Source organism: Amblyraja radiata, chromosome 20 (genome assembly GCF_010909765.2).
Source record: "Amblyraja radiata isolate CabotCenter1 chromosome 20, sAmbRad1.1.pri, whole genome shotgun sequence".
NCBI lineage: Eukaryota > Metazoa > Chordata > Chondrichthyes > Rajiformes > Rajidae > Amblyraja > Amblyraja radiata.
Genome location: NC_045975.1, coordinates 20878742 through 20905265, shown reverse-complemented (window position 1 = coordinate 20905265; position 26524 = coordinate 20878742). Strand labels below are relative to the sequence as shown.

Below are 26524 nucleotides of genomic sequence, written 5' to 3'. Positions count from 1 at the left end.
GCTGTTCATCCTTCAACAGTCTCGACACCGGGTCCGCAATGTTTGCTTTCCCAGCAATGTGGACTACTTTGTATTTGTACTCTTGGAGTCTCAGCACCCAACGTTCTATTCTGGCACATGGCTTAGACCTTGTCGAATAGAAACTTATAGAAACTTACAAAATTCTTAAGGGGTTGGACAGGCTAGATGCAGGAAGATTATTCCCGATGTTGGTGTAGTCCAGAACTAGGGGTCACAGTTTAAGGATAAGAGGGAAGTCTTTTAGGACCGAGATGAAAAAATCATTTTTTACACAGAGAGTGGTGAATCTGGAATTCTCTGCCACAGAAGGTAGTTGAGGCCAGTTCATTGGCTATATTTAAGAGGGAGTTAGATGTGGCCCTTGTGGCTAAAGGGGTCAGGGGGTATGGAGAGAAGGCAGGTACGGGATACTGAGTTGGATGATCAGCCATGATCATATTGAATGGTGGTGCAGGCTTGAAGGGCCGAATGGCCTACTCCTGCACCTATTTTCTATGTCTATGTTTTCTAATAGATCACATCCAGCGGCTTGTGATCTGTAACGTTCAAATTCAATGCCGTACAAGTATGCATGGAACCTTTCACAGTCCCACACTAGTCCCAGTGCTTCTCTCTCTATTTGAGAATACCTTCTCTCCATGCTAGTAAACGATCAACTGGCATATGCTATAATTCTGGGACCATCTGCATGTTTCTGTACCAGCACTGCTCCTAAGCCGACCGGACTAGCATCTGCTATGACTTTTGTTGATGTAGCTGGATCATAATATCCAAGGGTTTCTGCATTCATTAGACTCTGTTTCAGAGATTTCAATGCCTGTCTCTGTTCACTACCAAACTGGAACGGTACGTCTTTCCTGGTCAACTTTCTCAGCGGATCAGCCAGTGTAGCAAAATTTGGAATACATTTCGCACAATAATTGACCAGTCCTAGAAAACTCCTCATCTCGGTTGCATTCTGAGGTTCACATGCATGTGCAACAGCTTTCACTTTAGCTTTGGCTGGGTTCAGCCCTGCACTTGTGAGTCTGTGTCCTATGAAATCCATCTCAGAGACGCCAAACTTGCACTTGGCTTCATTCACAGTGAGACCTGCTGCTTGAAGTTTAGTCAACACTAGCTTCAACCTCCTGTCATGCTCTTCACGAATTGATGCATGTACGATTATGTCATCTGTTATGTTTGCTACTCCTGGTACATCTTGAATCATTCTATGGATTTCGTACTGATAGATCTCGGGAGCAGCATTGATTTCAAACATCAGTCTTTTGTATTGGTACAATCCGCAGTGAGTGACGAATGTTGTCACCTCTCTTGAGTCTGGATGTAAAACTGATGATATCCTCACGAGATCAATTTTGGAAAACACTTTATTGGTTGATAACTGGTTGAGCACCTCATCAACCGTAGGAATTGGGTGTCTTTCTCTGATTAGTGCCCCATTGGCTCTCCTGTCAACGCACAATCTAATGTCATAATTGGGTTTCGGCACAATCACAACTGGACTCACCCATGGTGTCGAACGTTCAACTGGTTCAATAATGTCATGATCAATCAACGCCTTGATTTTAGCTTCTACGTTCCCACGAAGTCCAAATGGCGTTCACCGCACCGGTTGAGCTATCGGCTTGACATTTTCATCAATGGCTAACTTCACTTGCCGGCCTTTCAATTTTCCAACCCCTTGGAATATTGAATGAAATTCCTGCCTCATGTCATCATATGATTGCACTGAATTGACATGCACTCCGATGTGAAGCACTCCCAGCTCTCGAGCTGTATTTCTACTCAGCAGAGGTACTCCCTTCTCCTCTATCACCATGAATTCTGCTTCAGTTTCTCTATCTCCGACTTCTACTTTAGCCGTGAAACATCCAATGGTTTGCAATGGTTTAGTTGCGGTGTATGGATATAACTTCCTACTACATCTCCTTGACATGCACTTGATTTTCTGCTGTTTCAAGCATTCCTGGATTGCTGGGAAGCAAGACTGATTCCTGGGATGTCAGGACTTTCATATGAAGGTATGTACTGGATAGACTCGGCATATACTCGCTAGAATTTAGAAGATTGAGGGGGGATCTTATAGAAACTTACAAAATTCTTAAGGGGTTGGACAGTCTAGATGCAGGAAGATTGTTCCCGATGTTGGGGAAGTCCAGAACAAGGGGTCACAGTTTAAGGATAAGGGGGAAGTCTTTTAGGACCGAGATGAGAAATACATTTTTCACACAGAGAGTGGCTAATCTCTGGAATTCTCTGCCACAGAAGGTAGTTGAGGCCAGTTCATTGGCTATATTTAAGAGGGAGTTAGAAGTGGCCCTTGTGGCTAAGAGGATCAGGGGGTATGGAGAGAAGGCAGGTGTGGGATACTGAGTTGGATGATCAGCCATGATCATATTGAATGGCGGTGCAGGCTCGAAGGGCCAAATGGCATACTCCTGCACCTATTTTCTATGTTTCTATTCCCAAATTGATCTGTCAATTACGTTGCTGTCGCTATCAGAATCTACAATCACTGGCACTGTAACACCTCCGATGGTCACTGCAACTTTCTCTTGATGGCTCTCATTCAATGCAAACTGATAATTCCTTTTAACAGCATGCTCATCAGCTTCATCACTGTATTCATCACTTCTGAAATCACCTACGTGATGGACATGACCCTTCTTTTTCTGCCAAGGTCTGTCGTTCTTTTCACGGGACTTCCCTTTCTTGTTGTAATCACTTGTCTTGTCCCTGGCCTTATTTATACATTTCTTTGCAAAATGATCTTTATCTCCACATTTCCTACATGTTCTACCTTTTGCTGGACAACATGCATCTTTCCCTATGTGACACTTGTTGACACACCTGTGACACTCGATCTCATGTTCAGGCATACATCTTGGTCTACTGTAGGACAGATGGTCAACCTGCCCAGTCTTGGAATCTTTCAATTTCACGCTGTGAAATTGTCCCACAACAGCTTCCAGTGCTGCTGCAATCGACAAAGCATCTTTAAGATTTAACTCACCCCCTTTTTCTAGCAGCCTTCTCCTGAGCTTGTCTGACCTGCAATGCTGGGCAACCTGATCCATTATCTGGTTTTCCACATCAGCAGCCACATATTTGCATCCTACAGACACCTGTCTGAGTTTCGTCACAAATTGAGCAACAGTCTCACCCTCTTCCTGCATTGTTTTACGGAATAAATGGCGTTGAAATGTAGCATTCGGCACCACCATTGACTGTTCAAAGCATCAACGGCTTTCTTATAGTCTTCCTTCATTCCGGTATCAGGGAGTGTTTTAAACATTTCTCAAACTGCTGGCCCCGCGGTGAAAAGAAGCTCTCCTTTGTGCTTTCTGCCCCGGCATACTTTCCTCAAGAAAGAGCCCTCGACTGTCGGCCTAAGCTTCGAATTCCTCCAGCCAAGCATTCCACTTCTCGCTGACGGTACTCGCATCACCCGTCGGATCGAAGTGTGGAACTAAGTGTGGATCGAAGTGTGAAACTAAGTGTGGATCGTAGTGTGTAAGTGCTAAGAAATCAGCTCCAGCGACTGCCATTTAAAAAAAAAAAAATTTTCCTGCTCGTAGCCCCGGATTCAGAATCCAAAATATCTGAAATATCCTGGTCGCCAATGTCACATCTTCGCCTCAATGTGGAATAATAATACTGACATATTATTTACAGGTTACATTCCTTGGTCTCCGTGTTTATTATCTCACTCAGCCATGGCCTCCTGCCTAGGCTTATACAGTGCACATGCGATCTGACCTCCAAGTTATCTGATACAAAGGTCATGATATTTGCATATCATCATGTCTCATCGTCATGACAATACCCACCACCCTCTGTGTGAAAATGTTGTCCCTCAGGTACCTATTAAATCTTTCCCTATCACCGTAAATCTTCTCTGCACTTTCCAACTGATTAACACTTTATTGTCATGTATACTCGGTAGTGAAATTCTTTGTTTTGCATATACACAAGTATGCAAAGAGTTGCCGCAAATAGGGCGTTGACAAAGTTACAAAAGTATTCAATATAGTCCCAATGGTCCCTCTTCCTTCTTGCCCCCCTTTGAGGAATGTGAACCTGCACTTCTAGATCCCTAGGATAGATCTCTACAACATTCCCCAATCCCCTGCCATTCACCGTGAAGCTCTTGCCTTATTTTGACTTCCCAAAATGCAACACCTTGCACATATCTGTGATAAACTCCATCAACCATTCCTCAGCCCCCTTGCCCAGATACTCAACTGATCAAGTCAAGTCAAGTCAAGTTTATTTGTCACATACACATACGAGATGTGCAGTGAAATGAAAGTGGCAATGCTCGCGGACTTTTGTGCAAAAAGACAAACAACCAAACTATAAACACAATCATAACACACATATTCTTTTACATAATAAATAATGGAAGGAAAAACATTCAGTAGAGTTAGTCCCTGGTGAGATAGGCGTTTACAGTCCGAATGGCCTCTGGGAAGAAACTCCTTCTCAACCTCTCCGTTCTCACCGCATGGCAACGGAGGCGTTTGCCTGACCTTAGCAGCTGGAACAGTCCGTTGCAGGGGTGGAAGGGGTCTCTCATGATATTGTTGGCTCTGGAGTTGCACCTCCTGATGTATAGTTCCTGCAGGGGGGCAAGTGAAGTTCCCATAGTGCGTTCGGCCGAACGCACTACTCTCTGCAGAGCCTTCTTGTCCTTGGCAGAGCAATTCCCAAACCAGATGGTAATGTTCCCGGACAAGATGCTTTCCACCGCCGCTGCGTAGAAGCACTGGAGGATCCTCGGAGACACTCTGAATTTCCTCAATTGCCTGAGGTGGTAAAGGCGCTGCCTTGCCTTACTCACGAGTGCTGAGGCGTGTGATGCCCATGTCATATCCTCGGAGATGTGGACTCCCAGATATTTAAAACAGTTCACCCTATCCACAGGATCCCCATTTATCCTCAATAGAGTGTACGTCCTCGGATGATGTGCCCTCCTAAAGTCCATGATCAGCTCCTTTGTTTTTTTGATGTTCAAGAGGAGGCTGTTATTCTGGCACCAGAGTGCTAGATCAGCCACCTCCTCCCGGTAGGCCTTCTCGTCGTTGTCTGAGATCAGGCCCACCACCACAGTGTCATCAGCAAACTTAATTCTTGAGTTGGAGCTGAACCTAGCCACAGTCATGTGTGTACAGGGAGTACAATAGGGGGCTGAGGACGCAACCCTGGGGCGATCCTGTGCTCAGGGTGAGGGACTTCGATGTATTCCCTCCCATCTTGACTACCTGGGGCCTGGCGGTGAGAATGTCCAGCACCCAAGCACACAGGGGTGTTGAGCCCCAATTTCATTAGCTTCCCGGCCAGTCTGGTGGGGACTATCGTGTTGAAGGCTGAACTGTAGTCTATGAACAGCATCCTCACGTAGCCCCCCTTATGGCTGTCCATATGGGAGAGAGCAGTGTGCAAGACCTGAGACCTGGGATCAAGATCCTGTTGTAATTTTTAATAACCATCTTCACTCTCTACAGTACCACCCACTTGGTAACGTTTAAGTTTATTCGGAAGTGAATGTGCAAACTGCTCCATTGAAAGAAGCTCGCTTTTACAACTTCCTCATTTTATTAAGTTATTCTCTGCAGCTCAAAGGAACCGGCACCAGTGGTGATGAAGCACCGCGGGCAGCCGCACGGAGGCGCTGCATCCACCCTCTCGCCAGCTCCATTCCGCCGACAGGCTCGCTGACGACACCTGACCGCTGCGTGGTGGCCAAAACGCCAAAGAATTGGGCCTTTAACGCTGCCCTCGCTCATTTAAATTTCCCCAACACAGCAAACACATATTCCGGAGGCTTTTGCGCATCGAATATGAATTAAATTTATTTGGCACCTACGACCTTTTTGTAAAATGGCGCCCGGGAGCACCCGGGAAGCTGAGTAACTGCGACAGCGGCGGCTTCGTTTCCGGGCGCCCAGGGGTTGCATTGCATCACGACCTGGTTCATCACGTGAGCGAGCCGGCCCCGCCCCCACGCACGTGACTCCGCGCTAGTCACGCGGATCCGCCGGCTGTGTCTCCCCTCCCCCTCAGCCAGACCCCTCCCGGCCAGTCCCCATCCCCCGGCCAATGTCCCCCCGGCCAATGTACCCCCCCCCCCAGTCAGTCTCCTCCCTTTCCCCGGCCAGTCCTCTCCCTCCCTCCACCCCCACGCAGGCCCCCTCCACCCCGCCAGTGTCCCCTCTGCCAGTGTCCCCCCCCTCTCCACCAGTGTCCCCCCCCCCTCCCTCTCCACCAGTGTCCCCCCCCTCTCCACCAATGTCCCCCCCTCCACCAGTGTCCCCCATACCGGTGCACCCTCTCTGCAAGTGTCCCCGCCCCCCCAAGCAAGTGTCCCCGCCCACTGCCAGTGTCCTCCCCTCGCCAGTGTCCCCGCCCCCCTCCACCTGAATTTACCTGATCTCCCAGTTGCTAAACACTTAAACTCCCATTCCCATACCTTTCTGTCCTGGGCCTCCACCACTGTCAATGAGGCTCAACGCAAATTGGTAGAATAGCACCTCATATTTCGCCTGGGCAGTTTACAACCCAGTGGTATGAATATTGACCTCTAACTTCAAGTAACCCTTGCGTTCCCTCTCTCCATCCCTCCTTATCCTAATTCTCCGACCTGTCTGACAGTCCCCCTGATTTCATTTTATCTTTATATGTTTCGTTGTCACCTTCTAACAATTATCTATTCCACATTTTCCTTGAACAGCATCCGTTAATGTCTCGTTTTCACACCTTACACTTCCTTAACTCTGTGTTTCCCTCTTCCCTGACTCTCAGTCTGAAGAAGGGTCTCAACGCGAAATGTCAAGAGTGTTTTATTGTCATATGTCCCAGATAGAACAATGAAATTCTTACTTGCAGCAGCACAACAGAATGTAACACATACTGACACACCCATTCCAATAATTATTTTAAAATTTAAAAAAATCCCGCTACCCAGAGATGCTGCCTGTCCCGCTGAGTTACTCCAGTACTTTGTCTATCTTCGGTGCAAACCAGCAGCTGCAGTTTCTCCCTATTGGGAGGGTTGCAGTCAATGGGAGCGCGGCAGCCAATGGGAGTGACTGAGCAGGAGGCAGGTGCGGTGGAGCAATGCGCGATTCAGGGTGCGGGGCGGGCGAGGTGGAGCAATGCGCGATTCAGGGTGCAGGGTGGGCGAGGTGGAGCAATGCGCGATTCAGAGTGCGGGGCGGACGAGGAGCGCCACTGTGTTTCCGCTCCTGATGCATGGTGGTCGAAGGGAGGAATTGTTGGAAAAAAAGAGGTTAGTAATTTTTTTTTACCCAGTGTGCCCTATTTCTTTTACCCAGCCTCGGCCAAGGTTTTAGTTGTGTGTTGGGGAGAGGTGTCCGGGAGCGGAGCCTCGGCGGCTTGGTGCTGGGAGTCGGTGTAGAAGCCAGTTTGGTTCAGCCGGACCATGAAGTCTCTCGCCTCTGCTTTGGTCCTCGGTACATTTTCAAACTTGCCCTACGTAACCAGTAACCGCAGGGGCGGCTTCCCACCGCCCGGCCCCAGGCCGCCCGCCCGCTCCAGCACCACCCCGGCTGCCGCTGCTCTTTGTCCGGAGGATTTTACTGCCCGGCTTGGCCGTTGCCGCCAGTAAACAGCTCAACTGTGAAATGTTTCTGGTTTTGTGATCGTTAACGTGTAAATTACTCGGCCCGCGCCTTGTAGCGTTAGAATGCTACTGAATAAAAGCAGCAAGTACTGCTAGTGTCCAAGATCTGTCAACATCTGGAATGAACTACTGATGAATATTCAAATATATTTTTTAATTCCAGCTTTGGTTTCCGCTTTAAGTGATTTGTACTTGGTGTTTCTAATTTTTGTTCCGTGCCTCTGGCATTTCCATAAAGTGTATTGAAGTTAGTCCAGATCACCAAATACTTCATTAATATATTCCAGTATATAGTATTAGTCGTGCCAATTTCAAAAGCGTCGGCGAGAGATTGGTGGTACTTCCATTACCGTGGTTGTATTGGTATCACTTGTCTACATATTCAAATGACATTCTACTGAGCTACTTGTTAGTTAATAATTGCTTAATGTTATCTTCGCAATGGATATTTTGTCACGATAGACTTCCCAATTTTTATGTAGCAGCCGTCTCCTGGCCTACTGTTATAAGTAAATCAAATTCCTGAACAGCGGTGCATAAAAACGTTACCGTGATTGCCTCTTTTGAGGTACGGAGTAATTATAGGAAGATAAGCTGGTAATTTTTCAAGATACGCTTGTCAAAGATACGGTTACCTATTACCTGTACTATGAAGCAAGCATAGTTGGATTGAAAAGAATTGAACATTGGACGTTAATAAATAAAGTGTAATTTTTTTTATTAATGACTATTGAAAATGGGGCCCACGTGCATGACTTTTTTGTGTTCCTTAAATTTATATATTTTTTCTATAATGTAAAAAGATGGAAAGGCTTGGTAGCTGTTGTGATTTTAGATTAATATCTTCAATTTTAGATTTTATAAAATCTGCAAGGTATTTTTTAAATTTGATTTTGGGTTTAAATTTTCATTTAATGCGGTATATTTTGTCTTTACAAGGAATGGGTTTCCTTTGGATCGCTGTCATTGCTCACTCATGAAGCAAATAGTGGCAAATTAATAATGCCATAACTTGATATGTTATCTAGGTTAACCTGGTATCTGCGTTAACTTTTGCAGTATAGAAACAAAATGCTGGAAGTACACGACAGGTTAGGTACCATCTATGGAAAGAGAAACTTAAGTAAAAGATCCTGGTTAAAAACTCTTCAATTCTAATGCAGAGGTCTCTGATCTGAAATATTCTCTTTCCCTTTCCACGGATGCTGTGTGATTTGTTAACAGTTTCCAACATTTTCTGTTTTAATATCAGTGTTACAGAATCTGCAGATTTTTGAATTTCAAATTTTTGCAGCACATTGTGATAGATAGCTATGATTGGCTGTATGGTTAATTGTCAGTGTCCCCATGTGGAAGAATTGAAATTGTGATGAATTTTCAATGCTAAAATATACTGTGAAATAAAATAGTGGATAGACTGGATAGTGGGTGTGAGATTAGAGCTGTTGCCTCACAGCATCAGTGACCCGGGTTTAATCCTGATCTCGGATGCGGTCTATGAAATTTGAACGTTCTTCCTGTGACTACATGGTTTTTCTCTGAATGCTTCATTTTTTTCCCCACGATCCAAAGATGTGGGGTTGTAGGTTAATAGGGCTGCTGCATATTGCACCTGTGTAGGGAGTGGATGGAAAAGTGGAATAAGCTGGAATTAGTGTGAACCAATGATCCGAGTGGATCAGGCCAGAATGCCTGTTTCCATCCTATATGAACAAGAAGGGTCTCAACACCAAATGTCATCTGTCACTCTGAAGAAAGATCTCAATATGAAATGTCATCTGTCCATTCCCTCCATTCATGCTGCTTGACCTGCTCAGTTCCTCCAGCAGTTTGTTTTCACAGACTTATAAGCTATCTGTAATATGCCGTTCAAATCAATCGCCTCATGTTTTCAATTATCTTGAATTTTCTATAACACAAGTTCATGTTCACAAGTTATAGGAGTAGAATTAGGCCATTTTGCACGTTGAGTCTACTCCGCAATAGATAACTAAGAATACCTGGCACCAGCTCAGTCACTTTTCAATTTTTATAATCATGTGCATATCCATTTGGTGAATGATTAATTAAATTGTTCAATCCAGTTATACCCATCCAAAGTGATGAGTGAAGCATCCCACATGTCACATTTGGGGGGGAAAAATAACCACTGAACATGAATCTTCCTGGTCTATACAGACAGCCACTCATAGCTTGACTTTCATTATTTTTGGGGGAAGTTCTCCAATTTTTAGCTTGGATATATGTCACATAATTAAACGTGAATTTTTCTGAATTTTTTTTTCTGTTAAAATAGATGACGCGAGCACTCATTTTCTCATTAAGGATGTTTAATTTACTTTAGATTAGAGATATGGTGTTGAAAAAAGCCCTTCAGGCCACTGAGTCCATGCCGATCATCAATCATGTGATGTTATGGTTAATTTAACTTGACGTCAATGTGGTTAAGCAAAGTTGTTAACTTTGTATGAGGGGAGTTGTATGCCAATATCAAAGTAAATATTATCAACACCAACATCTGTACATTTGAGAACATAGACAACTTTGCATGTGTTATTGGGCTCTCAAACACGCCACTAAATTATGTAACCCAAAGTCTTGATGCCACTTAGGGCCTTGTCTTGGGGGTGGAAGATTGCAACCTTCATGTGCTCCGCCCTGTTTCGACGAATGCAATCAACCTGCCGTGCACAATCAAGTAAGATCAAATAGAACAAGTTGTCCTACAACTTTAGGCTGTGCACGCCATATGCAAGAAGAAGAAGAAGGGCCTTGTCTTGAGTTCAGGATCACCTTGGTAAATAAGATTGTCCGTGCCACTTTGAGGCACATATATTTGGAGCAGTGAGGGTAGGAAAAACTTGGACCCTGTTTTGACAAATCTAAGCTATGCGACAATTAATATTATTCTCTGCCTAAAGTGAAGTCATAGTTAGAAGAACTAAAGGGGATCATTCATTCTTTCATTGTTTGGGAAGCTGGTGATAAGCAATTGTATATGTTGTCTATTTTATTGCCTACTAACTGAAAGGTCACATGAGGGAAAAAATAATTTTACTTCACCAAACACAAGTGCTAAGAGTAAATACAAATCTTAGTAGTATAAATGGGAAATGATTAACATTTTGTGTCAAACTATCTCTCGTTTCCCTTATCCCTAACCAGCCTCGACCCGAAATGTCATCCATTCCGTCTCTCTAGAGATGTTGCTTGTCCTGCTGAGTTGCACCAGCGTTTTGTGTCTCTTCGGTTCAAACCAGCATCTGCATTTCCTTCCAAAACATTTCATGTAAATGTCTTTTAAGCAGAATTCTCAATAACATTATTTGAAAGCAGATATGATTTCAGTGAAAGTTTAAAAAAAACACCATATACTGGAAACCTGAAATCAAGATTAAATATGCTTCAGTGGGCCAGGCAGTATCTCGGGAAAGATAAATTGAGCTAATGTTTTAACTACTCTGGACCTATTTCATTATTAGCCCTAATGCTGCCTGTTTTTAAGTCTTAGTCAAAGATATAGGTGTAGATGAGGGCGAATGATTATGTAGAGTTTCAAGTTAGGGCAGGGGTCGGCAACCTTGTTCTGCATAGGGGCCAGGACGCATGTATGAGTGGATGGCGGCCACATTTATCATGTGTATACATGGATCCCGCCCCGGATGCAGGCATGTAATCACGTGTTCACATAGATGCGCCACCCGGAGCACTGGCCCCTAGTTACAGGTCGCTCGCGAACATGGCTCTGTCCTGAAGGCGGTGGCTCAAATACTCATACTCACTCGTCCCCGGCCTATTTACAACCCCGATCCTGACAGTGAAGCCCAGACACAGAAGGTGCGCGGCCGTTCCTGCGGCTTTGCGCAGGATACGGTACAGCCAGAGTTTGGCTGCGCTTGGCGGTTCCGCCATTGCGGCCGCCTTACGTCACCGCGGCCTCGGGCCCGGGAGGTACCGGAGACGCCTGCGGGCCGGGTGATTTCGGGTTACGGGCCGCATTCGGCCTGGGGGCCGTAGGTTGCTGACCACTGAGTTAGGGTGATGGTGACCTCTTCCTAGTCTTCAAGAATGCTACTAGTTTTGAATGATATCACAAAGTCAGCTTCCATGTGAATGCCACCCTCAAAGCATATATTAAAGGGAAATATACTGAAAATTCGAAATGAACTGAAACACGGATACGTTGAACTGACACAATTATTTTGATGATTGCCATCCCATAATTGTGTTAAGCATGGATAGAGCAGCAGTATCCAGGTAATCAAAATAGCAAAGAATGTAAAAGTGAGTGCATTCCCATTAGTGCTGTTATCCCTTCAGATGATATGGTCCGAAGGGAGACAATATGTATCTCCATTAATATATTTTAGGTATTTACTTGGGTTGAGGCTGACTTTCTTTCACTCCTGCATGTCCTATGATGGATAAGTAGACCGCTACGTGGAGTAGATAGTGCTTGACACTGGTGGATTTGGACAAAGAACAGTATGGCACAGGAACAGGCCCCTCGGCCCACATTAGAAACATAGAAAAGACATCCACAATTTTTTACAGCACAAAAATTCACCATTTTGGCGTTTTTTAACGTAGGAAAGTACGTCAAGCCCTTTGACCCGGTGACCTTATGTGCAACCCCCCCTATAGTGTCCTACCGCAGATTAGGTGACCAAAATTACACACAATACTCCAGGTGCGGTCTCACCTGGGCCCTGTACAACTACAGTAAGACCTCCTTGCTCCTAAACTCAAATACTCTCGCAATGAAGGCTTTCTTCACTGCCTGCTGTAACTGCATGCTTACTTTCAGTGACAGATGTACAAGGACACCCAGGTCTCGTTGCACCTCCCATTTTCCTAATCTGACACCATTCAGCTAATAATCTGCCTTCCTGTTCTTGCCACCAAAGTGGTGAACCTCACATTTATCCACATTATACTGCATCTGTCATGCATCTGCCCGCTCACCCAACCTATCAAAGTTGCCCTGCGGCCTCATCGCAGCTCACACTGCCACCCAGCTTTGTGTCATCCGCAAACTTGGAGGTGTCACAGTTAATACCCTCGTCTAAATCGTTAATATGCAGTGACTCCCCTATCTTTAAGAGCCCTATCTAGCTCTCTCTTGAAAGTGTCCAGAGAACCGGGCCAGTGAGTCAGTACCTTCAGCAGCCATTCATGCCCAGGCCACAACACCCCCACCACCGTGTTTCACAGATGAGGTGGTATGCTTTGGATCTTGGGCAGTTCCTTCTCTCCTGCATCCTTTGCTCTTGCCATCACTGATATAAGTTAATCTTCATCTCATCTGTCCACAAGACCTTTTTCCAGAACTGTGGTTGCTCTTTTAAGTACTTCTTGGCAAACTGTAACCTGGTCATCCTATTTTTGCAGCTAACCAATGGTTTGCATCTTGTAGTGAACCCTCTGTATTTCTGTTCATGTAGTCTTCTGGAGACAGTGGTCATTAACAAATCCACACCTGACTCCTGAAGAGTGTTTCTGATCTGTTGGACAGGTGTTTTGGTATGTTTCTTTATTATAGAGAGAATTCTTCTGTCATCAGCTGTGGAGGACTTCCTTGACTTGCCAGTCCCTTTGCGATTTGTAAGCTCACCAGTGCTCTCTTTCTTCGTAATGATGTTCCAACCAGTTGATTCTGGTGAGCCTATGGTTTGGCTGATGTCGCTAACAGTTTTAATCTTGTTTCTCAGTCTCATAATGGTTTCTTTGACTTTCATTGACACAACTTTGGTCCTCGTGTTGATAAACATCAATAAAAGTTTCCAAAGGTGATGGAAAGACTGGAGGAAAGACCAGGCGCTGAGAGCTCTCTTATACCAGCATTAAGGAGGCATTTAAACACACCTGAGCAATTACAAACACCTGCGAAGCCATGTGTCCCAAACATTTTGGTGCCCTGAAATGGGGGGACTATGTATAAACACAGCTGTAATTTCTACATGGTGAAACCAAAATGTATAAAAATGGCCTTCAATAAAATCTGACAATGTGCACTTTAACTACATGTGATTTTTTCTATTACAAATCTCAAATTGCAGGGTACAAAGGCAAATAAATAAATTACGGGTCTTTGTCCCAAACGTTATGGAGGGCACTGTATATTGTATATATCTGGGGTCCCAGCACCGAGCCTTGAGTCACCCCACTAGTCACTGCCTGCCATTCTGAAAAGGTCTTGTCAATTCCTACTCTTTGTTTCCTGTCTGCCAACCGGTTCTCTATTCATATGAATACCCTACCCCCAATACCATGTGCTCTAATTTTGCACGCTAATCTCTTCACTGAACTCTTCTCTGCCTGCACATAATCCATATCCCACCATTCCCTGCACATCATTGTGCTGTGTGAAAGTCTCTTAAATGCCACTATCTTATCTGCCTCATGTTCCATGCACCCGCCACCACCTGTATAACAAAGAAAACTTGCCCTTTCATCTCTTTTAAACGTTGCCCCTCACACCTTAATGTTATGCCCTATAGTATTTGATATTTCCATGCCAGAAAACGGGTTCTGACCATAATCATGCCAAAAAAGAAGGGAAAGTTGACCTGATATGGGTTGTCAGCAAAATGTTGGAAAATATTATTAAGAAGCGGGTACTAGGCTAATAGAAAATCATACTGTGCTTGTTCAATGTCACGATAGTTTATGAAAGACATTTTATTTGAAATAACAAATTTTGTAACTTCGGGTGGGTTTAGTCATCCAGTTAATGTACTACATCTGGATTTATAAAAAGTGCTTGAAATGGCATAAGTGAAAGTTTGTTAAATAAACCAAAAGATAAACAGGTTACGGTAACATACCAACGTAGGCAAAGGATTAATTAAAGTATAGTGAGTTGGATATAAATGAATAAATGTGCCTTTTCTAGGTTTAGTTTAGAGGCACAACGTGGAAACAGGCTCTTTGGCCCATTGAGTCGGCACTGACCAGTGATCACCTGTTCACACTAGTTCTACCCTACACACCAGGAAGCCAATTAACCTACAAACCGGCACGTCTTTTGGAATGTGGGAAGAAACCGGAGCACCCGGAGAAAACCAACACAGACACGGAGAGGACATGCCTGTCTCTACAGACAGCACCCGAGGACCCGATCGAACCCGGGTCTCTGGTGCTGTGAGGCAGCAGCTCTACCACTGCGCCACTGTGCTGTCCTGCACAGTGGGCAAGCTGTTACAAGTTGGGTGCTATAGGATTAATACAGGTCTCTCAGTTATTACAACTTATAGTAAAGAGTAATATTCAGCATGAACATTGGTTTGACCTCGACCTTGGCACCAGGAAAACAACACACCATCCTGGAGTCCATTTGCGACTACTGAATCCTGTCAACTCCCCTAGCTATCGCATCTAAAACCCTGTCGGATTTCACCCTTTACTGCTGTACCTCAGAGCTAGATACTGTATGACACCACAGGAAGGCTGCGACTTCCTGCTGGATGGTGATTCCACTCCACTCGCCTCTTCCACCCCCCCTCACCCCTAAAGAACATGAATAAATGATATTTCGGGTTGGAATCCTTCTTCAGACTGATAGATGCCTGAGGTGAGTGTTGTGTTTGAGGATAAAAGCTGAGGTTGAGCTCGAGGAGGTTAAGCAGAGGTTGACAGTTAGATAAGGTAAGGCATTGTTAACTTTCCTCTTTGGTCAATTGGTGCCATTGGGATGGCAGTTAGGGCAGTGGTATGCTCCTCCTGAAGAAGGTAGGAGATCAACAAAACTTTGTGTTGCTGGTGACTACAGATTTGGGAAGTGCATACAGCTGTCGCTTTCGACTGATTGCATGAAGGAACTGGATCTTATCGCATTCAGGATAATTTGTGATGCTGAGAGCATAGTAAGTAGGAATTTTAGCGAGGTGATCACACCTAATTTGCAGTCATAAAGTACCTAGGGGAACACTAGTAATAGTAATGGGCGTAAGCAGAAAGTCTACAAATCCTCTGTGGTCATTTCCCTCAAAGACATGTTTAACATTTTCTGCGGAATGTGGTGCACATCAGCCGTCGCATACTGCAAATAATCCTCCGACATTTTCGCCACCTCCAACGGGATTCCACCATTAGCCACACCTTCCCATCTCTACCCCTTTCTGCAGAGACCGTTCCCTCTGCAACTCCCAGGTTAACTCATCCCTTCTCACCCAAACCACCTCCTCCCAACTTCATAGATCACTCATTCACAATAGTTCTATGTTTTCCCACTTTTGCATCCATTCCCTACACACTAGGAGTAATTTAAAGAGGCCAATTAACTTACAAACTTGCACGTCTTTGTGGGATGTGGGAGGGAACCGGAGGAAACCCTTTTGGCTACAGGGAGAATGTGCAAACTGCACAGACAGCACCCGAGGTCAGGATCAAACCTGGGTCTCTGGTGCTGTGAGGCAGCAGCTCTACCAGCTATGCCACTGTGCCACCCTTTGTGGTTAGGTCATGGGAATGTATCTACCTTTAGATGTTTTAAGACTTTCAGCACCTCCCCCTCTGTAATCAGGGCTCTCGCTTAATTTTTTTCCCCTGTTGCCAGTCGGGCAACCTTGGCAGCTTTTTAGGTTGCCAAATGACAGTTTAGATGGTCATTTAAGATGGTTTGCATGACGTGTGCGATAATGTGCTCGGACGAAGTGCGTAGTTACCAGTTGGAATTATGCTCAATGAAGCATTCACATATTATTTCTGCTTCAAATAAAGTCACAAACTAAACATATCCACCAATCAAGACATAATATATACCACAATGACATGTAGCAAAATTATAATACAGTATCTCAACTCTTTTTACACATTGCAATTAATGCAATTTCTATTATTTTTTCTTTCACTTCCAAACAAAAATGTGGTTGGATTATTCAGCGTATGATCAACTTGTGTCAATAAATCCTGGACCATGATAACACATATGCTTAACTATGCACACTACAGATTGATGCAAGCATGTTTTCTGTGAAGGACCGAAAATTATCATGAGGGGGGAGGGGGTGAATCAGTGCAGGATGGATAGATGGCAGTGGGGGGGGGGGGGGGGGGGGTTGAGAAGGCAATCGGTGCGGAATGGATGGATTGAGGCGAAGGAATTAGTGCGTGTTGGTTGGAGTAGGTAAAATTGTGAGGGGAGAGCGCGGGGGATGACAGTGGGGTTGAATTGGGGAGATCTGTGCAGGATGGATGGGGGGAGCAGTGCAGGATGGATGGGAAGGGGGGGTCAGTACAGGATGAATTGGGGGGGGGGGTAGATGAGGAAGGGAGCAAACGGGATGACAGTGAGGACTGAATAGAGGCAGGAATGGGGATCAGTGCGGGATGGAGAGGAAGGGTCTCAGGATAAGGTGGGTGGAGGGGGGGAACACGAGAGAGAGAGAGGAAGGGGCAGAGGAGGTGGGAAAGAAGGTCAGCGCTCCTCGGACAACACCGGCATCATCGCTGCCATGGCCGTCCCTGTCCATCGCCAAGTGCCCCCGCCAAAGGGGGAGGCAGTTGGGATCTCCTCGCCACCGCCTCCCCTCCTCCGCCAGCCAACAGGAAGGTGCGGGGCCGAGTGGTGCAGACGTTTCAGACGGCGGAAGGAGGCCTCTCCCTTCCTCCCTCCCTCCTCCTGGCCTCGGCGTGCGAGAGGGTTTGTTTTGAAAGGGGCATTGGCGGAGTGGCAGGCAGCGGTCGCTTTCAGGGCGGGAGGAGGAGGAGATGGAGCCGCCACTGCTGCTGCTGCTGCTGTGCGGGGCCCGTCATTCGCTCCGACCTTCCGTCACCCCACACTTAGCATCTTTCCCACGCATTACAGCCTTCACCGACACAAAACGTCACGTTCCTTTTCTCCAGAGATGCTGCCTGACCTGCTGAGTTACTCCAGTTTTTTGTGTCTATCTTCGGTAAAAAACAGTATCTGCAGTGCCAAGCCGGGTAAAATGACTCGGCGTTTAGGTTGCCCGTTGTCACTTTGGGTGGTCAGTGGCACCAGGGCAACCGCTAATTTCGAGCCCTGGTAATGTCGACCCTCTTCAAGCATCTCCAAGCTCCCTAGTATCCGTGATAAATACAGACGAGAAATATTAATTTAACACCACGTCTATTTCCTGCGACCCCACAAGTAGATAACTTTGATCTTAAAGGCTCCTATTCTCTCCATAATTACTGCTTTACCATTAATATATTTGGAAAATCTCTTTCAATTCTTTTTAAGCATCTGCCAAAGCTAACATGTCTCCATTTTGCCTTCCTGATTTTCCTCTTAAGTGTACTCAATGAATTCACTTGAACCCAGCAACCTATACATGACACATTGTTCATTTTTCTTAACTAGTCCTGCAATATCTCTTATAGACACGAAATGCTGGAGTAACTTGGTGGGCCAGGCAGCATCTCTGGAGAAAATGAATAGGTGACGTTTTGGGTTGTGACCCTTCTTCAGACTGATTGTTGTGGATGGGGGAGGGGGGGGGGGGGGAGAGAGGAACTGGAAACGAAGGAAAAACCATGACAAATCGGGGCCGGCAACCCAGGCAAGGATATTTCACGATGACCTCAGGCAAGGATATTTCACGATGACCTCAGGCAAGGATATTTCACGATAGGCCAATTGTTGGCTGGAGATAGTGTGAGCTCAAGGGGGATACATCATTGCGAACTGTGCAACTGGTTAACGCACTGGTTAACGGGGAAAGAGGGAGAGTATGGGGAGGGAGGTATTTGTAGAAGTAGGAATGTTACAACATTTTGAGATTTTAAAAATCAAGCCTGTAATTTATCCCATCAGATAAAGCATAAAAAGAACTTTAATTTGATACCTAATTCACTTTCATATCTTCAGTATTAAAAATGTTATGGTCATTTTCATACTCGGAATTTAGCACCTTTTTCCCAATTGCTTTTCCATTGATTTAACACAAAAGCTGTGATCGAGGACAGTCAATTGACATAAAAGCCCATAACTTTCTTACAAATTAAGAGCTGAATACAATTTTCAGTTATTATAGATTGAAGCATTCTAAAACAAATATGAAATATCTTACTTGGATGACCTGAAATTAAAGCATATAATTAGTTAGTTACCTAATTGTAGCTAATTACAAAATTGACCGTTGTGACGGAAATAGAAATAAACACCGAGACTGCCTTGAAAATTCAAAATTGTGATATTCTCAAGATCAGAACTTTAATATTATTATATTATATGCTGTAAGTCCATAACAGACAGGTAAAGAAATTACAATTTCTAGCAAAAGATCAAGTCTTTATGGGGAAGATCAGTTGCTAGCTGGTACATTGGTATATCATAATCATTAGCATCATCATACTCCTCAGATTGTAACCAATAAACAACTCTGTACGCCTTGTTTTTCCTCAACTTTTCAATTTTTGCATTGTAAACTACAAATCTTTGCTCTTCAAACCACGCATGACATGCCTTTCTGCCCACTACTTTCCCATTAAGAATGTCCTGTAGATCATCACATTTTGAGCAGTCCAAATTCGGATAATCTCTGCGAATGCTGTCTAAATCAGTCTCTTTTGCTGGGCATTTGGATTGACAATTTTGCATTTCTTCTTCGGAGGCATCTGTTTAAAATGTAAAGAAAAAAACACTGAACAGCATTAACAGAAACAAGTTATTATTTGCAGATTTAGAAAAAAAGGTAGAAATGATAAAGTTAAACGCTAAAACAAATAGTAAATACCCAACAAAAAATTCATATTCCTCAGTTTCATCAAATCAATTAAATTCATCTAATCAATTAAATTCATCTAAATTCAATTACTAGAATTCAATTACTAAATTCAATTACATCTATCCATTTCTTAAGAAAAGGCTAACATTTTAAAATCGCCTAAGTATCCAAATAACAAATAACAAACTGATCCCATTCACACAAGAATTCACAATATAACATGATTTTTAAATCTCACTTTGTCATGAATTTATATGCCAATTGGAAGGAATTTAATGTTTAATTTCCATAAATTAATCCATAAACATCCACTCTCAAGATAATCAAAATCATTATTTTTTGCACAATACATCTGACTAAAACTGTACTGTGGATATTTAGTATGAAAATATTGATCATGGATAGACAATAACACAAAATATAGATGATTTAGATGTTCTTATGGCATGATTGTGCAAAAAAATAATGAAATTGATTCTTGATAGTGGATGTTTTTGGAATGTGATCGATTGGAATGTTGCCGTTGCCATAAATTTAAGCCCATATCGACAGGCAAGACATGGCCGATTCGTATAATGCCTAAATAACATTTTTCGCATCATAAGATTAAAATGAAGCCACACCAAAAAGCAAGATAATATGCTAAATAAACAGCATACCTTTTGTTTTGTCCTGATATTTTGATCCGTGAAGGCGTTAGAAGTCGCGTTTAACTTCAATCCAGCGATGCAATGGTCTAGCAAATTAAAAAAAACCCAGGAACGGAAGCGCGAAGCGATTTTTCTTCATCCCCCCCCCCCCCCAAAGCCTCCGGAATCACACACACAGCCAGTGGCAGATCTGGAGTGCCGCTGTTGGCAGGTTTTGTAACAACGCTAGTAGATGTTACCTAAAATTGGAGAATTCAACATTCAAATACTGGGTTGTAAGCTACCCAGGCAAAATATGAGGTGCTGTTTGTCCAATTTGTGAGTGGCCTCTGTCAATATATGCCATATGAAAAAAATGCTGAGATATAGGTCCATGACAAGGGACTAGTTATTGCGAGATGCCATTTGCAGTATTTTTGTCACAAGACGTTCTATGTTATGTCCTGCCATGACATCCTCACCTACACACACAGTGTTGTTTTGCAGTTTATCCAACTAATAATTGAACAGAGTTAGGCATCAGTTTGAAATACCTTCTTAATAATTTTCTTGTTGCATTCTCACTATGAGGAGGAGTAATATGATTCAGAACTGGAAGGCATGTATTATGAATTAGTTGGTGATTTCCTGTATTGATGTGTGTTGTTGAATTAAACTGTATACTTATAGGACAATAAATGTTGAACAACTGAACATTTGCTGTTAGGCAGAGATGGCATGGATGACGTGTTCAGAGTTGTAGTATCCACTCTCTATTAGGAACCAGTTTGCTGGGAAGGTATTCTATGTCTATCTCAGTTTAATTTGAATGGAAATATACAATTAATATTTGATTATTAACCATGGGATTCTGATGTCTTCCTGTTAATAGATAATGTCCTTGAAATTCTAATTAATGTGTTATTTTATTAGATATGTTATTGGCACAAATAAACAGAGAAGCTCAAAGTATGGCAGAATTCCAGGGAGTGGGCGATGGTCAGCACGTCACATTGTGCCTCACAGAAACTGTAGCAGTAACAGGTAAATTACCATAAATTACTTTTTCTGATTTAGGTTTTGAACGTTTTCAGATCATAAGGTAATAAGTTCATAAGTGATAGGAGCAGAATTAGGCCATTTGGCCTATTGAGTCTACTCCGCCATTCAATCATGGCTGATCTAGATAGAGCTCTTACAGATAGTGTAGTCAGCGGATACGGTGAGAAGGCATGAACGGGGTACTGATTGTGGATGATTAGCCATGATCACATTGAATGGTGGTGCTGGCTCGAAGGGCCGAATGGCCTACTCCTGTGTCTATTGTCTATCTATCTCACCCCCCTAACCCCATTCCCCTGTGTTTTTGCTTTTTTGTTATGGGGTATTGTGTGTAGATTAATGATTCAAAAATGAATTTAATCCATTTTAGTAACAAAATGTGGAAAAAGTGAATGGGTCTGAATACTTTCTGAATGCACTATATTGGTAGGCTACAGCTTGCCACTGGGCAAACATCTTAATTCCATTCTCGTGCTTCAGAGAAAATGATGAGATTTCCCCTGTGAAGGGAATGAATTTGACATACTAGTTCAAGGTTATTCCCATACTCTGTAGCAAAAGTGGCACTTGCTTAAGCTTTTGATCTGCTCATTTAAGGAATAGTATGTAGAGCTAATAGGGAAAGAATCAAATTATACAGCCTCTCATTTCCTTCGATAGCCTTTTCTCAGTAGCCCTGTTTTGTGTGTATAGATGTAGCAACAAGGATGTTGGATTTCTATGTAGAAACAAGGAACTGCAGATGTTGGTTTACACAAAAGGATAAAAAATGCTGGAGTAACCCAGTGGGTCAAGCAGCACTTCTGGAGAACATGTACAGGTGATATTTCTGGTCAGGACTCTTCTTCAGAGGGAGAGGTGGGACATGAGGAAATCTGGAAAAGAGGAGAGGCAGTACAGAGCACGGCAGGCAATTGGTGGGCACAGGCAATGTTTATTTTCGATAGGCAGATAGTTAGAACAAAGGTACACAAAAATGCTGGAGAAACTCAGTGGGTGCAGCAGCATCTATGGAGCGAAGGAAATAGGCAACGTTTCGGGCCGAAACCCTTCTTAAATAGTTAGAACAAAGGCCTGAGATTAGAGCAGGTGTGAGACGGACAGCTTGAAGAGTTGTGAATTGTGAAGCCTGAGGAAGGAATGTGGAGGAGAGCGATTTCCATGCATTGTTTGTTTTGTGCTTTACCTATCTTGAACAGAAATTAATCTTTTTATTCAGATGGCGATCGATTGGAAAATATGGATGGCGTGAGTTTACAAGCCGTTACTCTTGCAGATGGCACCACAGCATATTTCCAACACAATTCTAAAGGTATGCATTTTCTTGACAATTTTCTAGTTTGTGACAATTCTATTGTTTAATGAATGTATATTTGCTAGCTTGGCCATTAGCATGGTTTTGCCTGCAGCTCCAACTATAATTTAGTGTGAGATTAAACAATCTATTTAACATCTGAGGAGCGAAATGTGTACTCTTCACAGAAAAATAAAGTATAACTCGTACTCCAACACCCCTCCACATCTGCCGATTTTGTACTGGGGTACAATTCCAAAGGTACCAACTGTTCATTGGTATCTCATTGAACTGAACAAATTTGTATATTCAAGAGCCAAAAGATTATTTAATAATGGTGGGTACTAAACCACATCTGATACCACCCCCTCCCCATTCCACCACCTTTCGAGCAGGTGATAACTCATCAGGAGCAGAAAATACAGTTGAATTTTGATCATCTTATTGTACAGACGGCATTCATTTTAGCACTCCATTTGGGCTTAACTGAAAGCAGATATCTCAAACATGATTGGTCATTAATACTTGAGACCTTCCTGATCCATGTGAGACACTTATAGTGAGTTTTAATAAATGAAAAAAGTTATATACCTGTAAGATGCATATCATCTATTTCAGATGGGAAGTTGGTTGATGGCCAAGTTATTCAACTAGAGGATGGTTCGGCAGCGTATGTACAACATGTTTCAGTACCAAAAGCAGGTGAGTGATATGATCATTTTCTCTGAACTCTCGAGCATGTCACTTTTTATCAACTTTTTTTTTACATCAGCTGCATTAATGTCTAATTGTCGGCCATGAATATTTGTTAAGATACTGAAAGCAAAAATCCAACTGTCTCATCGGTCCAGAATTTGGAGTCAACAACAATGTGGATCCCTAGCATTGAGCAGTTTGGTTAACATGCAAGATTCATTAAATTTTAGGTTCAAGTTTATTATTCTCATGTATACCGGGGTACAGTGAAAAGCTTTGTTTTGCATGTTATCCATTCAGATCTAATGATAAGTACAATCAAGTCAGACTCGTTCATTAGGTAGAGCAAACGGTATGGTCCAGAGTGCAGAATATAGTTCCCAACATTGTAGAAACATAGAAAATAGGTGCAGGAGTAGGCCATTCGGCCCTTCGAGCCTGCACTGCCATTCAGCATGATCATGGTTGATCATCCAACTCAGTATCCTGTACCTGCCTTCTCTCCATACCCCCTGATACCTTTAGCCACAAGGGCCACATCTAACTCCCTCTTAAATATAGCCAATGAACTGGCCTCAACTACCTTCTGTGGCAGAGAATTCCAGAGATTCACCACTCTCTGTGTGAAATTGTAGTGGATCAGATCTCGGCATTATAGTGCATCAGATCCATAGGCAAAGTCCAATATTCCCAATGATTCACAAAAGTGAATCAGACAGTACCTTAGCTTATGGAAGGATCGCTCTGTAGCTTGATAAGAAAGGGACAAGTTTTTGATTATGTTGGCTGTTTTTTCGAATCAACATGGCGTAGGTGAAGTCAATAGTGGGTAGTCTGGTCTGTGTGATGGACTGGGCCACATGTACAACACTGCAATTTCTTGCATTCTTGGGCAAACCTGTTCCCAAACCAAGCTGTGATGCAACCTGACAGCATGCTTTCTATGGTGCATCTGTAGAATCTGTGTGAGTCATTGGAGACAAGCCGACATTGGTAAAAACCTTTAGGATTCTCACCTGCTTGGCTTAACTTGGAAATCTTAAACACTGACAGTGGCTCAGTGCCTGGGTCACTTAGAAATTATGTTTTAAGATATGGAAGGGTATAAGAATTAAAAATAATAAATGCAACTAACAGGTATAATCGTGATGTATATGCCGATCAAGTATGAGCTAGCACAATTGTAGAGAGAAGTGTAAATTATGTTTTTTTTGCCATATCGAGTCATTATTAACTTTATTGGATTATTTTAGAATTTCACTAGTTCATAAATGGCCGGAGATCTTATCATGCCAATTTACTTCAGATATGGAAAGTTAGTAAGGGTTGCAAATTGCACTGTATCTGAAGGCACAATGTGTCTGTATCGGAGTCTTTGGGATTTTTAAATCAAACTGAAAATGTCAAAATCTGAAAATTGCTGTTATGACACAGTTGTCCGTGTAATGGCAATGAATTGCAATACTTTTGCTCTTCCTGCCACAAATTTCAGGCCAGTATTTTGAATGTGTAGGCCTCCATTTTCCTAATATAAACCTGGAAAGACATGAAACATGACTGTGAAATCATAATGTGAGTCAATAAGTAACAAGATTGGTGAATGTTCATGTATCCTTTTCTGGTATGGATTATAGCTGCCAATATTAAATGACTTTGGAGATTTGCTAGTCTATTATTCTCAAAGTTATTAGCAGAACTTAGCATGAGAAAATAAACAGTCCATCAGTTCTGAGTAAGAACCCATATTTTGCTACCTGAATCAAGTATACCATCTTTGATGGTAATTTCATGCTTCTGAATTAGCTTGTAGGTTTTGAACATATTATCTAGCTTGATTCTACTGTATTATTGTGGAAGTCCTTCATTTGTGGAAGTGTTGCCTTTGGATGCAAAGATAAACTAGGTTTGCAGACTCGCAAGTGTTTGAAAATAAACTAGATGTGCAGGGGGATGGAACGGTTCTTCTTATGTCATAATCAAATAAAAATCACAAATCAAAGTTTTAGTTTAAATGAATCATGGGCAATAATTGCACAGTCATTCATAATATGTTGGATTTGGATATTTAACAAGATTGGCAATGGAAACTATTGAAGACATCAAAATGGATGTCAAGACCTGCCTTTCCTAAATTCCATATATGGTATAATGCTTTATAACAGATATTGGTTAGCAGTTTGGTGTACAGGCACAAGATGGCATTTTTGTTAATCTTTAAATAAATAGTATTGACAAATGTTGTGAGATTATTTTTCAGTAATCCTGAAGAATTATTCAGAAATTCTTTGTACTGATTTTGTCCTATAGCAGGAGATTGTTTGCGTTTTGAGGATGGACAGGCAGTTCAGCTGGAGGATGGATCAACAGCATTTATTCATCATTCACCAAAAGGTAAATTATTCAAGATTTATTTTTTAATTAGATTATTGCACAAAAATGTAAATTCATTATTTACTTTATTTTCTTGATTAAGATGGCTATGATCCAAATGCAGTGCAAGCTGTGCAGCTGGAAGATGGAACTACTGCCTATATCCACCATATGATACAAGTACCACAATCTGACACCATCCTTACTGTTCAAGCCGATAGTACCCTGGCAGGACTGCACACAGGGGAAACCACAGTAGATCCTGAGACCATCAGTGTGCTTGAGCAATATGCCACAAAAGTAATTGTCTGTTTCAACCTCAATTCTGTAAAATTAAGTGATGCCTCATCTTGACTTTTTGAAGGGCTGTAATATATATTTAAATTTTTAGTATTTAACATAATGTTCAAAAATACAATTACAGTTCTACCCAGTCTCCGGGTAGTTTTCTTTTAACGCATATATCCACAACGCTAATTGGATACAATGTGATGAATGAATATGGGAACGCTGTTTGTATTATGTGGGCCAAATTGCTTTGAATGCAATTTTGATTGGGGATGAGAGAACTGCTTGGAAATTGACAAGCAAAAAATGTTGTCTTGGGAAAAGACAGTCCAGGAAAAATCCTCTCCATAGTAATCAGACACCATTGTCTCTTAAGAAGTTAGGCTGCCAGTTTTACTATGGGTTGCCAAGGAAATTGACAAGCTATCGGTTCTATTGTCACTTGTGTAATTATACTATTAAACAATGTAACATACAGTCTTTGGTAATTTTAGCTTTCAGCCATAAAAATAAAATTATACAGGTCCACCACTTATTTTCCGGCAACTGGTGGTCCTGCACCTCCATTAATCCAGACAAAATTACAAGAACGAAAGAGTGAAATCCCCCCCAAATGTGGCACCTGGTCGGCTGGGGAGGCAGATCTGGCAGATCTGTTCCCGTAGCCGACATCCGCGGCCGATCGTTGGGTCGTTTGCCCCCTGTGACAGGGGTTTGGAACTCCGGACCGGCAGGAGTGGCTGATCTATTCCCATAGCTGACTTCCTTGGCCGATTTTGCGAGGCAGTATCTCGTCCCCCCCCCACCCCCCACCAGGCAGTGA

The 26524-nt window shown here is 43.0% G+C and overlaps 1 protein-coding gene across 2 annotated transcripts in view; it reads left to right on the top strand.

Moving 5' to 3' along the window:
* The first annotated feature begins 7184 nt into the window (after positions 1-7184).
* The window catches only part of znf143 (zinc finger protein 143), a 51436-nt gene continuing 32096 nt past the window's right edge, over positions 7185-26524 (top strand). The window contains exons 1-6 of one of the 2 annotated variants that reach the window (XM_033038964.1): positions 7185-7315; positions 20925-21035; positions 22273-22365; positions 22966-23049; positions 25351-25434; positions 25517-25713. In XM_033038964.1, coding sequence (XP_032894855.1) covers positions 7279-7315; positions 20925-21035; positions 22273-22365; positions 22966-23049; positions 25351-25434; positions 25517-25713 — 606 coding nt within the window. In that variant the 5' untranslated portion in view covers positions 7185-7278. The remainder of the gene's footprint in view (positions 7316-20924; positions 21036-22272; positions 22366-22965; positions 23050-25350; positions 25435-25516; positions 25714-26524) is intronic. The other variant, XM_033038965.1, reaches the window with a different exon arrangement.